Genomic DNA, 13,662 nt, shown 5'->3' with positions numbered 1-13,662 from the left:
CCATCCAAAAAGGTTGAGAAGACACCATATGAGATATGGAGTGGTAAGAAACCACATATGTCTTACATGAAGATTTGGGGTTGCGAAGTTTATGTGAAACGACAAATTTCAACTAAGCTTGAGCCCAAATCTGACAAATGCTTATTTGTGGGGAATCCTAAAGAAACAAGAGGGTATTACTTCTATAATCCTACTGAGGGCAAAGTGTTTGTCGCTCGAACTGGAGTTTTCCTAGAAAAGGATTTTATTTCCAAAGGACTTAGTGGGAGGAAAGTAGACCTTGAAGAAATTCAAGAATCACAAAGCATTGATACACCTACGGAGGAATTAGAGCGGGAAACACAAGTAGTTGTGGAAGAGAAACCTGCTCAAGTAGAACAAGACCAGCGTAGGTCAGGCAGGATACGTCACCTATCTGAGAGATATGGATATCTCATAACGGATCAAGGTGATGTATTACTCATGGATCAAGATGAGCCTGTGACCTACCAAGAGGCCATAACTGGTCCCGAATCTGAGAAGTGGCTAGAAGCCATGAAATCTGAAATGGATTCCATGTACACAAACCAAGTTTGGACCTTGGTAGAGCCTCCTGTAGGAGTTAACCCTATAGGATGCAAGTGGGTCTTCAAGAAGAAGACTGACATTAATGGTAAAGTACATACCTATAAGGCAAGACTGGTTGCAAAAGGATATAAACAAATTCATGGGGTTGACTATGATGAAACCTTTTCACCAGTTGCAATGCTTAAATCTGTTCGGGTTTTACTTGCTATCGCTGCATATCATGATTATAAAATATGGCAGATGGATGTCAAAACTGCTTTCCTTAATGGGAATCTTCTTGAGGATGTGTACATGACACAACCTGAAGGATTTGACATACCTGAAGAAGCCCAAAATATATGTAAGCTACAAAGATCAATTTATGGATTGAAGCAAGCTTCCAGAAGCTGGAATCTTCATTTGATGAAACAGTAAAACAATATGGATTCATCAAGAACTAAGATGAGCCTTGTGTCTACAAGAAGGTTAGTGGGAGCATGATTGTTTTCCTGGTATTATATGTAGATGACATATTACTCATTGGAAACGATATCCCTACCCTACAAAAAGTAAAGTCTTGGTTGGGGAAATGCTTTTCTATGAAGGACCTAGGTGAAGCAACCTATATATTAGGAATCAGAATCTATAGAGATAGATCACAAAAACTGCTTGGCCTAAGTCAGAGTACATACATAGAAAAAGTGTCGAGACGCTTTAATATGCATGATTCCAAGAAATGATTCATACCTATGCAACATGGCATGTGTCTATCAAAAACACAATCCCCTTCAACTAAGAAAGAAAGGGATCGCATGAATAAGATTCCATATGCATCTGCAATAGGATCTATCATGTATGCCATGTTATGTACTCGACCAGATGTCTCGTATGCTTTGAGTGCAACGAGTAGGTACCAATCTGATCCTGGTGATGCTCATTGGGTAGCTGTCAAGAATATCCTTAAGTATTTGAGAAGGACTAAGGACTCATTCTTGATATATGAAGGTCAGGAAGAGCTGGCTGTAATTGGATATACCGATGCTAGCTTCCAGACAGATAAAGATGACTTTAGATCGTAATCTGGTTATGTGTTTTGCTTAAACGGTGGCATTGTGAGCTGGAAAAGTTCAAAGCAAGATACAATTGTTGATTCTACAATCGAGGCCGATTATATTGCTGCCTCAAGTGTAGCAAAGGAAGTTGTTTGGATCAAAAAGTTAATTAGTGAACGTAGCATGGTTCTTAGCATTGTGGATCCCATTGGTCTCTATTGTGATAACAATGGTGCTATCGCACAAGCTAAGGAACCTAGATCTCACCAACGATCCAAAAACATACTTAAGCGTTATCACCTCATTCGAGAGATAATAGATAGAGGAGATGTGAAAATATACAGAGTACCTACACTTGACAATATTGCTGACCCACTGACAAAGCCTCTTGCGCAGCAGAAGCATGATGGCCATACTAGATCTATGTGCATTAAGGGTATGCCTGATTGGCTCTAGTGCTAGTGGGAGATTGTTGGTGTAAGCCCTAAAAGCCAATACTTTTGGTACTTGTATCGAATTATTTATTAATAATAAAAGACTTTTTCTTTATTATATTTGTTTAATAAAGTCCCTAGAATAGCTAGTCCGTCTAATGTATCAAGTGTGACATAATCATGAGATCACATTAAACATAAGGACACTATTCTTAAAGTATCCGTAGTCGAGCTTTATTGTGAAGTGGGATAACATTAAAGCATTAAGACTATTATGTATATAGACTGATGATCATATCTCATGGATCATGGATAAGGAGTCATCAAGTCTTAAACATAGGTATGGATATTAAGAGTAATATTTATACTGGATAGACCCGCTATGAGAATACTATATAGAATGTTATGCAAAGTGTCATAAGTTATTCTCATGGTGATGATGGTGTATACCACCCTTCGACCTGAAACCACTATGGACCCTAGATGTAGAGTCGAGTGCCTTGTTGCTGATCAAACGTTGTCCGTAATTGGATGACCATAAAGATATTTGATGGGTACTCCACGAAGCATGCTAAGGGACATGAGTGACCTAGATGGAATTTGCCCATCTTGCGTAATAGGATAAATGTCTATGGGCCCAATATTGAACTGGATAAGGATGACACGGTTTATGCCTTGTGTTCAATATAGACATAAGGGCAAAAGGGTAATTGTACACATAAGTATTATCACAAAAGGATTTGTCAGATCACATGACATTTTCGTGTCTTTGGTAGCAGTGATGTGTTGCTAGATACCGGTCACTGTTTATTATGTTAAATACGTGATTTAATATAATTGTCAATGCCGCAAAAACCTACAGGGTCACACACAAAGGACGGATTGATGAGAGATAGAGTAACTAAGGAACACCGTAAGATACAATGCACTTAAGTGAATTGTAGAACATCGTAAGATACGGTGTACTTAAGTAGAATACGAAATATGGTAAGGTACCACGCGCTTAAGTGATTTTGGCATATTATAAGACATGGGCCACATACACTTAAGTGGGCTTTTTAGCTTATAGCCCACACAAGTGGTTCTATAAATAGAACCCTTGTGCAGAAGCATTTTGTGCAGTTGCAATTTCGTTTTCTCTCTCTCTCTCTCTCTCTCTCTCTCTCTCTCACACACACACACACACACACACATACACACACTCAAAGCCTTCATTCGTAGCAGCTAGCACTGAGATTGAAGGAATCCGTTCGTGTGGACTGAGTAGAGGCGTTGTTATCGTTCAACATTTGTGATCGCTCCGTAGATTTGCATCAAAGGTTTCAATCGTCACAAGAGGTAACGATTCTATCACTGGTCATGCCCATTCTTAAGGATCACTAAAGGAGAAAATTTTAAATTCCGCTGCGTTTTTGGTCGCGCTTCTCCTTCACTGCAGACACCTTAGAGTTTTGTCATTATGAAGAAATTTACCAAACCTTTTGATAAGAAGAGTAATATTATCTTCTTCATTTGAATCGTTATCTTGTATCATTTCTCTTGAATCTAATTTTCAAACAATACTTTTTATGATTATTTTCTCGGGGTTCATGTTTTTCTAACCTTTCAAGTCCAAGTTCGTGTTCTTGAAGGTTTTTGAATAACGCCACATAAGACATTTTTGAAAGGCTTTTCTTTTCTGATATGGTTGTAGCTTTAGGTTGCCATGCTCTTGTTAAAGATCTAAGAAGTTTAAAATTTAATTCATCGTTTGTAAATGTTTTCCCAAGTGTTGTTAAGTGGTTGGTTAGGTGTGAGAATCTTTTTTGCAAATCTAGGATACTTTCTCTATGCAGCATTCTAAACATCTCATTTCATTTGTCGTCTTACAATTTGATATTCTAAAAATTCATTAATTCCAAGTTCTAAAGCAATTATGTTTATTGCTTTTTTATCATATAAGACATTCTTTTTATCATCATCCATCCAAGAGCCTCCTATTTTTGGTTGGATTACACCATTGATAACTGTTGTAGGGATGAAAGACCTATCTTTGACAACATTCAAACTTCAATCGCTTGTGATTCTGAAAACATTTTCATACAAATTTTTCAGAAGTTATAGTGCTCACTGACAAAACATGGTGGTTTATTTGAGTTTCCACTATCAGCAAAAGAAGGTTTAGAGAAATCCATGATTCCCGAATCTTAGGAACAAGTTACCTTAACATGCTTTGATGCCAATTGTAACTATAGAGTGCAACCTAAGAGGGGATGAATTAGGTTTTAAGATAATTTCTCATTATTTTGCAGATGTTATGATTTTTTTATTTTTCTGGAAGAACAATGATGAACTTATGAACGATAGGAAGAAAAATAAAAGTGCAATAATGTAAATGAGACACAATAATTATACTAGTTCCCCTTATCAACCAAGGGCATGTCTAGTCCCTTCGCATCCCTTAAAATATTTTCACTATGTTATATATTTATTACAAACCTCACTCCAAAACTCTCTACAATCTTTTAACAAGATCAAGAAAACACGCCACTTTCTTATCTTACAACACACAAAAAAAGAACCTACTTTCTCCTTAACTTTATTGTTTCCACAAACTTGGCAAACAATTTACAGTACAATGATATAAATATTTTTCAATGATACAAATATTTTTCAATACAGGTGATTTTGGATGATTTCCAAAGTTCTAACTTTATCTTCTCTTTCAATAAAATGATTAAGAAAATATAAATTATAAGTGCTCAAGATTTGAAGAAACTTTTTTTATGATGTTTGAAAATTAGGCAATAAAAGTTTCTAAGAGTTTTTAATACGAAGCAGATGAATTGTTTGAAAATTATAATGAAAGAGGTGAAATGAAATCTGAAAAATTCTCGCTATAAATATCTCACAGGATGCCTCTTAATGAGTGATAATATTTGGAAAATATTCATGATTAATTGCAATGGTTTGAAAAAGGTTTCATAAACATGTGCAATGAAGAGGTATTGCGATGTTTCATATTTTTTTCACACAACATCAGGAAGAAATTGATTGCATATATGGAGCAATTAGTTGTTCTATTGCCAATGTTCAAAAATTATAAAAAATTACACAGGATCAATCGATTGAATGAATGCACCAATCGATTGTAGGGTCAAAATTTACTCAGAGCACAAACAATCAATTGATGTAAATGAGCAATCAATTGCTTCCTATGAAAACTTGAAATTTTGCTAAATAAAATATAAAACTTGAAAGTATGTCATGCATAAATGTTTGGGATCTTTTAGAATGGTTTAGGTGAAAAAATTTGAGCCCATAAGACTTATACATAATTGAATTGCTTATTGTACCTTAGCATATGATATAATTCTTTGAAATCTTTAATATAAGTACAATCAATTCTTTGTCTTGAGACTTCTTTAATCATGACAGATCTTTTCATCCTTTGCATAGATTTATTTTCATCAAAACATCATCTAATAAAAATCTTATCTTCACACATCTTAATAATACCTACAAATACATAGATCCATAATCTTCTACTTTCCCTCTTCATCTGAATTCACTCTCTATTATTCTCTTATTTACTTTGTTTTTCTTAGCATTTTTTACGGTTTATGAGCACTATTTTAATGTGTCAAATCATATCATTGTGTCACCTAAGAGAGAGATGAAGATTTTCTTGATAGTACTTCTCGTTTCTCTATCTTAAATCCAAATGTTAGTGTTCCTACTCCGTTTTCTATAGGCAGTGTGCGCCTAGTATCTTCTTTATGAAAAAAAATTACAATATCACATGCTAAGGTGCTACCAAAAACAAAAATAAAAAGATAACAATGTATTCTCTCCATTTCTATTATAAACAAAAACTTATCTTTTAAATTTATTAAATAATATTTACATATTAAATAAATTTATAAAAAATAAAATTTACTTACAATAAAAAATTAAAGGAATACTCTTTACTTTAATGTTTTTTTTTGTTAAAAAGATAATTAGAAAGTACTAGTACTAGTAGTAACTTTTATATATTTAAGTCTCCCTGAATTCAAATATTCCATCATTGCTAAAAGATAAAATCTCTGAATTCACTTTCTATCCAAAAAATTATCTACAAGCCTCAATCGTTTTCTTCATTGATGATATTATTATAATATTATTATCACAGAACACATAGGCCATAACTAGTAGTAATAATGAAGTCTGTGACACTATTGTGACTTCTATTGGCACATATATTAAAATATCTTTTTCTTTTATGAAATCCAAACCTCAAAACCTTATTGGTTGGTTTGAAAGGATGTGGCAAATGCACATACTGCTAATTATCTTATCCTCACATTTCATGAATAACTCCTTCACTTTATAAACTCAATTTCAAATCCATTTTTATAATAACACCAACACTTTTTATTACATAAAATTTTCATATAGTAATGGCTCTTCAAACTGCTTCTATGCTTCCTGCTTCTTTCTCCATTCCCAAAGAGGTTTGTTGTTCTTCTTGTTGTTCTTGTATATATACTTTTTCAAAGTTGATAATTGAACTGAATTTGTGGAGAATTATTTTTGTGTTTTTAGGGGAAGATTGGTGCGTCTCTCAAGGACTCGACTCTTTTTGGTGTTTCATCATTGTCTGATTCTTTGAAAGGTGATTTCACCTCTTCTGCATTGAGGTGTAAGGTAACTCAAAGCATAACTTTGGTTTTTATATTTCTCAATTAGTCATTCAATTGTTAATACTTATACTTGAGTTTGAGTATATCAAAATATGTCACATGTATAAATAAATGTTAGGAAAATTTCTAAGTGCTTGTTTGGAGTCACGGTGTATTTGTCAGAGTCACGGTGTGGTCATGACAAATTCACCGTAGTTCCAAACATGCCATAAAGGGGGCGTGTTGATTATAAAGAAAATAGTATATTGCCGGTTTATGTTTTCGGGACATTGTCTAATTTATGTTTTCTTGCTATATATAAGAGGGAATTGCGACAAAAAGTTGGTGCTGTGAGGGCGGAGACAGCGGCTCCGGCCACTCCAGCAGTTAACAAGTCATCATCTGAAGGGAAGAAGACGTTGAGGAAAGGAAATGTTGTGATCACTGGTGCTTCATCTGGTTTAGGTCTAGCTACTGCTAAGGCTTTGGCTGAATCAGGAAAATGGCATGTAATTATGGCTTGCAGGGACTACCTCAAAGCTGCAAGAGCTGCAAAATCGGCTGGATTGGCTAAGGAAAACTACACGATTATGCATTTAGACCTTGCGTCTCTTGACAGTGTTCGTCAATTTGTTGATAACTTCAGAAGATCTGAAATGCCATTGGATGTGCTTATTAACAATGCTGCTGTTTACTTTCCAACTGCTAAGGAACCTAGTTTCACGGCGGATGGCTTTGAAATTAGTGTTGGGACAAACCATCTTGGGCATTTTCTTCTTTCGCGCCTTTTGCTTGAGGACCTTAAAAAATCCGATTACCCTTCAAAGCGCTTGATCATTGTCGGCTCAATCACAGGTAGAGTTCATTCGTCGAGGCTTTTGATGTATCTGCGACCACAAATGACTGCGATTCTCTGCAATAACTAGGATTATTATTTTGTTGTGTTTTGTACTGATTGTGTATGAATTAAACAGGTAACACAAACACATTGGCTGGAAATGTTCCGCCGAAGGCTAACCTCGGTGACTTGAGAGGACTTGCTGGTGGCTTGACTGGACTTAACAGTTCGGCCATGATAGACGGTGGAGATTTTGATGGTGCCAAGGCATACAAGGACAGCAAAGTCTGTAATATGCTCACAATGCAAGAGTTCCATAGAAGATATCATGAGGAAACTGGAATCACATTTGCTTCCCTTTACCCTGGTTGCATTGCCACAACAGGCTTGTTTAGAGAGCACATTCCCTTGTTCAGAACTCTATTCCCTCCATTCCAAAAGTACATAACCAAAGGCTACGTCTCAGAAGAAGAATCGGGAAAGAGACTTGCTCAGGTAATTAGAGACTTTTGATTAACTTATTTGAACTTATCTAGGAGCATAAATAACCATTCGGAAGACTCTTTAAAAGAGCTTATGAAAACAACTTATAAACATTTATAGTCGCTCAGTTCCAAACATGGTCTAATAGCAGTAACACTCGAGGAATGTGCTTGTGAGAAGTGTGTGAATGATTGAAGTATTGTCATTTCTCATGCATGGTTGTGTTGTTTTCAATGTAGGTTGTAAGTGATCCAAGCCTAACAAAATCTGGTGTTTACTGGAGCTGGAATAACGCTTCTGCTTCATTTGAGAACCAGCTATCACAAGAGGCCAGTGATGCCGAGAAGGCTCGCAAGGTGTGGGAGGTTAGTGAGAAGCTTGTTGGTTTGGCCTAAAGTGAGAGCCCCCAACATCTATGCCGAGTTAGAGTCTGAGGCATTGCCATGGAAGGAAGATGATGCCCCAGAAGAGTGAAATGATGATATCATGTTGAGTGCATTAATTGTTGTTGTGTTAGATAGGAACTTTTTTTGTCTTTATGTAGGAGTTGATGAATCAATAAAATCATTCAACCATTTGGCAAAGTGCTTATAAACTTCTCTGAAATAACTGTCCATAGTGAAATTTCTCTTAAAATATTGTTTAACTCCAGCACTACACTTTCGAGATTCTAACAAAAACTACACTTTCTAGATTCTAAACAATTCAAGATCCAAAGCACAAATCAAATACATCTCATCTACCCGAAATATTATGGTTTTGGTACGGGAATTTACATCTGTAATATACATATGTTGCTTTATCTATCATGAACTCAAAGTTCATAGCCAGGAAACCTTGCCACTTGTGGATCAATCATGTCTAGAAAGGTATATGCCATTCCTCCAAGACCTTCGAATAAGGAATAAGGATGATCCCCACCGTGCATTTTTCCTTCTGTGATCAATTTTTGAGCTCTATCAAGTAGAAAGCAAGAAAATCCTTTAGCTTTGTACAAGTACTCCTTGTTTCCTGTCAATCTGTATAAAGAAAGAAAGACATAGGTGTTCCCACTGACGCCGTGACAAATTCCAACTCGCTTAAGAAGACCCCTCTTCCATACTACTTCTCCTGCATCTTCAGCTGCTTGCGAAAATTCCTTATCCCCAAAAACCTAATGATGATAAAGAAACTAGTCGTGAGAACAAGAAAAAGAAAATTACATTGCACATGCAGAGTACTTGAGTTTATGCTGTAATCATTGCAATCAATTTCATGCAAACCATCAATTTACCAGTTCCTTTACATCATATAGGCTCCATGTTCTGTTCGTATTTGAATGTGGTAATGCGGGAAAAGAATGCCCCGTTGTCAAGAAAACAAAGAATGGAGAAGATTACCTCGGCTGCTTTTACAAGCGTAAGAGTTACTCCAGGAGCACCATGACACCAATGCACAAGACGGTCAGATTCGTTTCCTTCACTGGAGGGATAATTGCCACTCAAGAAATGATTCTTAATCATGTAGCGTAGTGTACCCTTTACATCTTCTATCTCGTCTGGCTTGAGTTCCATGTCCATTAAAACATTCATGATTCCTGCAAGTCCATGAGCAGCACCCCAATATTTCTTTCCATGCCATTCATACATCAAAGGGCACCTTCCCCTTTGAGCCAATAATCTACCAGCTGTTATAACTTCTTCAACAATTGGTCTCTGTCAAAGTTAAATTAAAAGCTGATTTTCATGTAACCGTGATTTTGACAAAATAAATCAAAATGAAGAGTGCCACAATGAAGCACATATGGCTTACCATGTGAGTAGTTTGTATTGTTTCTTTACCGATATGCTTGTTTAAGAATGAACAAGCCCATAAGTAACCTGCTCTTCCATACAGTACCTCATAGGGCAAATCATGGGGAAGCTCAATCTGTTCCCAAAGCAAAAAGTACCAATAGGAAAAAGAAATAAAACAACCAAAATTAATGTGTAAATTGAATTATCATACAGATCATGATTCAGAAATAAATACAACAAAATACCTCTTTGAATTGTCTGAGGTAATAGTCCAGTAATCTTTCATCACCAGCATGCTTAGCTATGACAGCACCAAGAGCACAAACACCGGCACGCCCACAGATAAATGTCACACGGCTGCAACTCAATGCATTAGCAAATAAAACTATAATCACCTTATCTCTCATTCTCCCATATTATGCTGAAACTGTAACTGTTTAAATTCTGTAATTTCAAATCACAAGTTTAATGTTTTAGTTTAAGTCATTCCTAACTTAATTCTATGAAGAAACACAAGTGCAAATTTCTCAAGTTACATAAATACACGATGACAACAACAACAACCAAGTTTTATCTTACTAAGTAGGGTCAGTTACATGGATCAAATGACGTCATATTGTTCAATTATATTTTATGTTTCTATTCAACTCATCAATCTTTAAATCTTTTTTATAGTTTCTTTAAGGTTATGTTGGATTGGTGGTACTTGATGGAATGAAGTGGTAAATAACTAGATTCTATTGTTTGAATTTGCAAATAATGGATGGATTGGAATGAAAATGGTAGATTTGATATTGTTAGTTAAGAAGTTGTTACTTGTTAATTAAGTAGTTGGTTAGTTATGGATAGTTCGTAGTTTTCTTGAGAGGTAGTTAGGCCAAATAAGGCATGCTGCCTATAAATAGATAGGAGGATTAGAAAGGGAAGTTTGTCAATTGAGAAAAATAGGGCCTTTTGGCATTGGAAGATAGGCAGACCTCGAAGTGTTGTCGTTGTTGTAATCAAAGGGGATTCTTCACCATTTTTAGTTAGAATATATACTAGTTGGTTCTATCAATTGGTATCAGAGCAATTCTAATTCAAGAAGATTCAACGACTGTGTGGGAATTTTTGACGTAAAGATGTTGGCAGAAATGATGTCAAGATTTGATGGAAGCAGTGATGCTTATCGGTGGTTGAGGAAAATTGGCTAGCATGGGTTTGGTTGGTACTTGAGGGAGAAGCTAGTCAATGGTGGCTTTCCTGAGAGGAAAAAGAATCAGAAAGTTAAGTTCTTTACCTTTGAGAAGGCTTTCATCATAAAATTCAAACACGAATTTGAAATTTATCTCTGAAATTCTAGTGAAGAAGAAATAGTGACAGAAGCAAAATCATGTAACGAAAAAGAGTCAAAGGAGGAGCAACCCCCGAAAAAGAAGAGAAGCAAAACTAACAGCATCTCAAAATAAAAGCAAAGAATAAGAAGGAAGAGAGGCAAAAACAAATCCAAGAGATAAATAAGAGTCAAGATTGGTTGGAAAACCAATAAAAGAATCAATGGGTGAAAAAGAATAGTTGGCTGGATTAGAACATGCCAATTTGATATATTGAGTCAGTATGTGGCCCTAGGGAGTTAGGAAGTTGTAACTTGTCAGTTAAGTAGTTGGTTAGTTAGTTAATTAGTTAATGGGTAGTTAATAGTTTTGTTGAGAGGTAGTTAGGCCAAATAAGACACATTGCTTATAAATAGATAGGAGGATAATAAGGAAAGTTTGTCATTTGAGATGAATGGTTCCTTTTGGATAAGTGCTTATATTGAGTTATATAGTCCATAAACACTTATACATAATTATACATTTAATTAAGTTGTTTATTCAAATAGATTATAGGTTAAGTCTTGTCTGATGCATGAAAGAGAGAGTACCTTGAATTTTGTGAAGCAGAATCACAAGCTTTAACAATGTTCAAGCATAAGTTAAGATCATCCAAGTTCTTGGTTACTTGGTAGGCCTTGAAAACCAGGTATGCTGTTCCAAGAACCCCAGTGTAAAGAGTATAGTCCTTCACACGGTTCCCACCGGAACCCCATGTCTCAGTCACCACCTGAAAAACAATTAGAAAACATAGCACAAACAGTTTGTAAGCAAATACACGCCGACCCATTATGACACCTATGTGAAAGCTACTAACTTGAGCCTACCCAAAATGAAAGAATACAAATTGAAAGAAACCCACAAATCAGAATAGCCATAGGAATCCTTCAAAAAATGAAGATTTTTTTTTAGTACCGATTGTTTCAAATGAAGTGCTGTAGCTTGGAGTTTTGAGGCGAGTGATTGGTAAGGTAGAGAAAGGAATGAGGTGAGTGAGTGTGGTGTTGGTGTGTGGGAAGGAGTTTCTTCTTCATGTGTGGTCTCCGCCACGAATGGTGGCAAATCGTTCGGAAAGAAGCGATCGGTCATCTCCGGCCAAAGGGGTAGAGTAGAAACAATAGTTACCGTCTAGAGGGCTCGAAAACAAACAGTATAAGTGTATATATATATATATATATATATATATATATATATATATATATATATATATATATATATATATATATATATATATATATATATATATAAAAAATAGTATTTTATTTAAATTATAGAGATATTGTTTAGAGAGATAAAAAATCCTCTCATAATGTTAATAATATATATAAAAAATATAAAATACTTTGATAAATGAAATCTAACAAATATCAAATATCAAAAGTATAAATCATCTCATCAATATTGCAACAACACAATTATATAATTTAGTTACCGTAACAATTCCAAATCCATTACAATAGCTTCTCTTTATGGCACATGACTTCACTATCATCAATTAGACACTCCAATAAACAAAAAGATGTTAAATTTATGACCAAGATAAATTCCATTTGAAAAGCATCACACTTGGGAAAATATTAATCCCTCTGCGTTCAATAAAGGAAATTATTTCTTTTGATATTAGTTGATGTACTTAAAAAAATGAACACTAAAGCAAAACATGACCCTTATTACAATGTATTGAAAAATAAATATACCTTTAAATCTTCAATCAAAGTTTTGTAAAATAAATATACCTCGAAATCTCCAATCAATGTTTTGAATCGTTCATTCTCATTCATCAATTTTGCTATTTCTTCAGCTTTAGCATGCAAAAAGAACCAAGAGTAAAAAATAGCAATAAGATATACAATAAGAGATAAAGATTTAGAGTATAATTAGATAAGAAGTGAAATCAGTTGGAAATCCACCATAATTTATGGAGAATTTCAATCAATTTCATTGAACAACATTGTTATCACCCACACAATGACAATAAAAGAAAAGAATAATGGAGAAAGAAAATAAAGAACGATGGAGGAATAGAAGAATATTCTGCAGAGTTTCTCTCTCCCACAACCTATGAAAAACTTCTTATTCACTTTGGAACTGCAAAATTCTGTGAATACAATGTTATGAATACTCTATTCACTTCATTACAAGAAGAATGATTACTCTCTCTATTTATAAATTTAGGTTAACTTGCATCCCAAGCCAAAGCCTAAAACTATAAAAGTCCAAAATAGTTAACACTACTAAAAATAGACCTAAGTCGAAATCTTGTGTGAAGCAACATGCTTCGACACACTAACACAACTCAGCACACTAGGTGGTTCGAAACTTCCTTGTTTCTACCGAGCAATCTGCTTCGACACAAGGAATTACAATTCAACACGCCACCTAATTCATTGTGTCTAAGCTATCTACATTCATCATAGCTCTTAGTCTTCTGAACATTTCGACCTGTACTCCTTTCATCATGATGTCAATCTCATTCTCAGTTCTGTAGTGTTTCATATTCATCTTCCCATCTGCTACCTGCTCTCAAAGATAATGGAAC

The 13,662-nt window shown here is 35.1% G+C and overlaps 2 protein-coding genes across 2 annotated transcripts; one reads left to right on the top strand and one right to left on the bottom strand.

Moving 5' to 3' along the window:
* The first annotated feature begins 6,233 nt into the window (after positions 1-6,233).
* Positions 6,234-8,577, top strand: LOC127086377 (protochlorophyllide reductase, chloroplastic). Its single transcript, NM_001426913.1, has 5 exons — positions 6,234-6,507; positions 6,599-6,700; positions 6,999-7,530; positions 7,650-8,008; positions 8,236-8,577. Exons 1-5 carry the CDS (start codon positions 6,454-6,456, stop codon positions 8,389-8,391), a joined length of 1,203 nt encoding a protein of 400 aa, NP_001413842.1. The 5' UTR covers positions 6,234-6,453; the 3' UTR covers positions 8,392-8,577.
* Positions 8,461-12,259, bottom strand: LOC127086376 (lanC-like protein GCR2). The gene is made up of 6 exons (NM_001426912.1): positions 12,039-12,259; positions 11,675-11,853; positions 10,017-10,128; positions 9,788-9,904; positions 9,376-9,690; positions 8,461-9,149 (listed from the first exon to the last, which is right to left on the bottom strand). Exons 1-6 carry the CDS (start codon positions 12,210-12,212, stop codon positions 8,811-8,813), a joined length of 1,236 nt encoding a protein of 411 aa, NP_001413841.1. The 5' UTR covers positions 12,213-12,259; the 3' UTR covers positions 8,461-8,810.
* Between the last annotated feature and the right edge of the window lie 1,403 nt (positions 12,260-13,662).

This window comes from Lathyrus oleraceus, chromosome 5, assembly GCF_024323335.1.
Source record: "Lathyrus oleraceus cultivar Zhongwan6 chromosome 5, CAAS_Psat_ZW6_1.0, whole genome shotgun sequence".
In the NCBI taxonomy this organism is placed as follows: domain Eukaryota; kingdom Viridiplantae; phylum Streptophyta; class Magnoliopsida; order Fabales; family Fabaceae; genus Lathyrus; species Lathyrus oleraceus.
Note: the sequence above shows the minus strand (reverse complement) of the source record. Positions and strands in the feature narration are given on the sequence as shown.

What these genes read in the sequence shown, in the direction of transcription:
- LOC127086377 (NM_001426913.1), top strand. Translation starts at nt 6,454, where the DNA reads ATGGCTCTTCAAACTGCTTCTATGCTTCCTGCTTCTTTCTCCATTCCC. An exon ending in CTTCTGCATTGAGGTGTAAG is followed by an intron (nt 6,701 to 6,998) that starts GTAACTCAAAGC and finishes GCTATATATAAG; the next exon opens with AGGGAATTGCGACAAAAAGT. An exon ending in CGGGAAAGAGACTTGCTCAG is followed by an intron (nt 8,009 to 8,235) that starts GTAATTAGAGAC and finishes TTTTCAATGTAG; the next exon opens with GTTGTAAGTGATCCAAGCCT.
- LOC127086376 (NM_001426912.1), bottom strand. Translation starts at nt 12,212, where the DNA reads ATGACCGATCGCTTCTTTCCGAACGATTTGCCACCATTCGTGGCGGAG. An exon ending in CACTTCATTTGAAACAATCG is followed by an intron (nt 11,854 to 12,038) that starts GTACTAAAAAAA and finishes ATTGTTTTTCAG; the next exon opens with GTGGTGACTGAGACATGGGG. An exon ending in TCTGCTTCACAAAATTCAAG is followed by an intron (nt 10,129 to 11,674) that starts GTACTCTCTCTT and finishes ATTGAGTTGCAG; the next exon opens with CCGTGTGACATTTATCTGTG.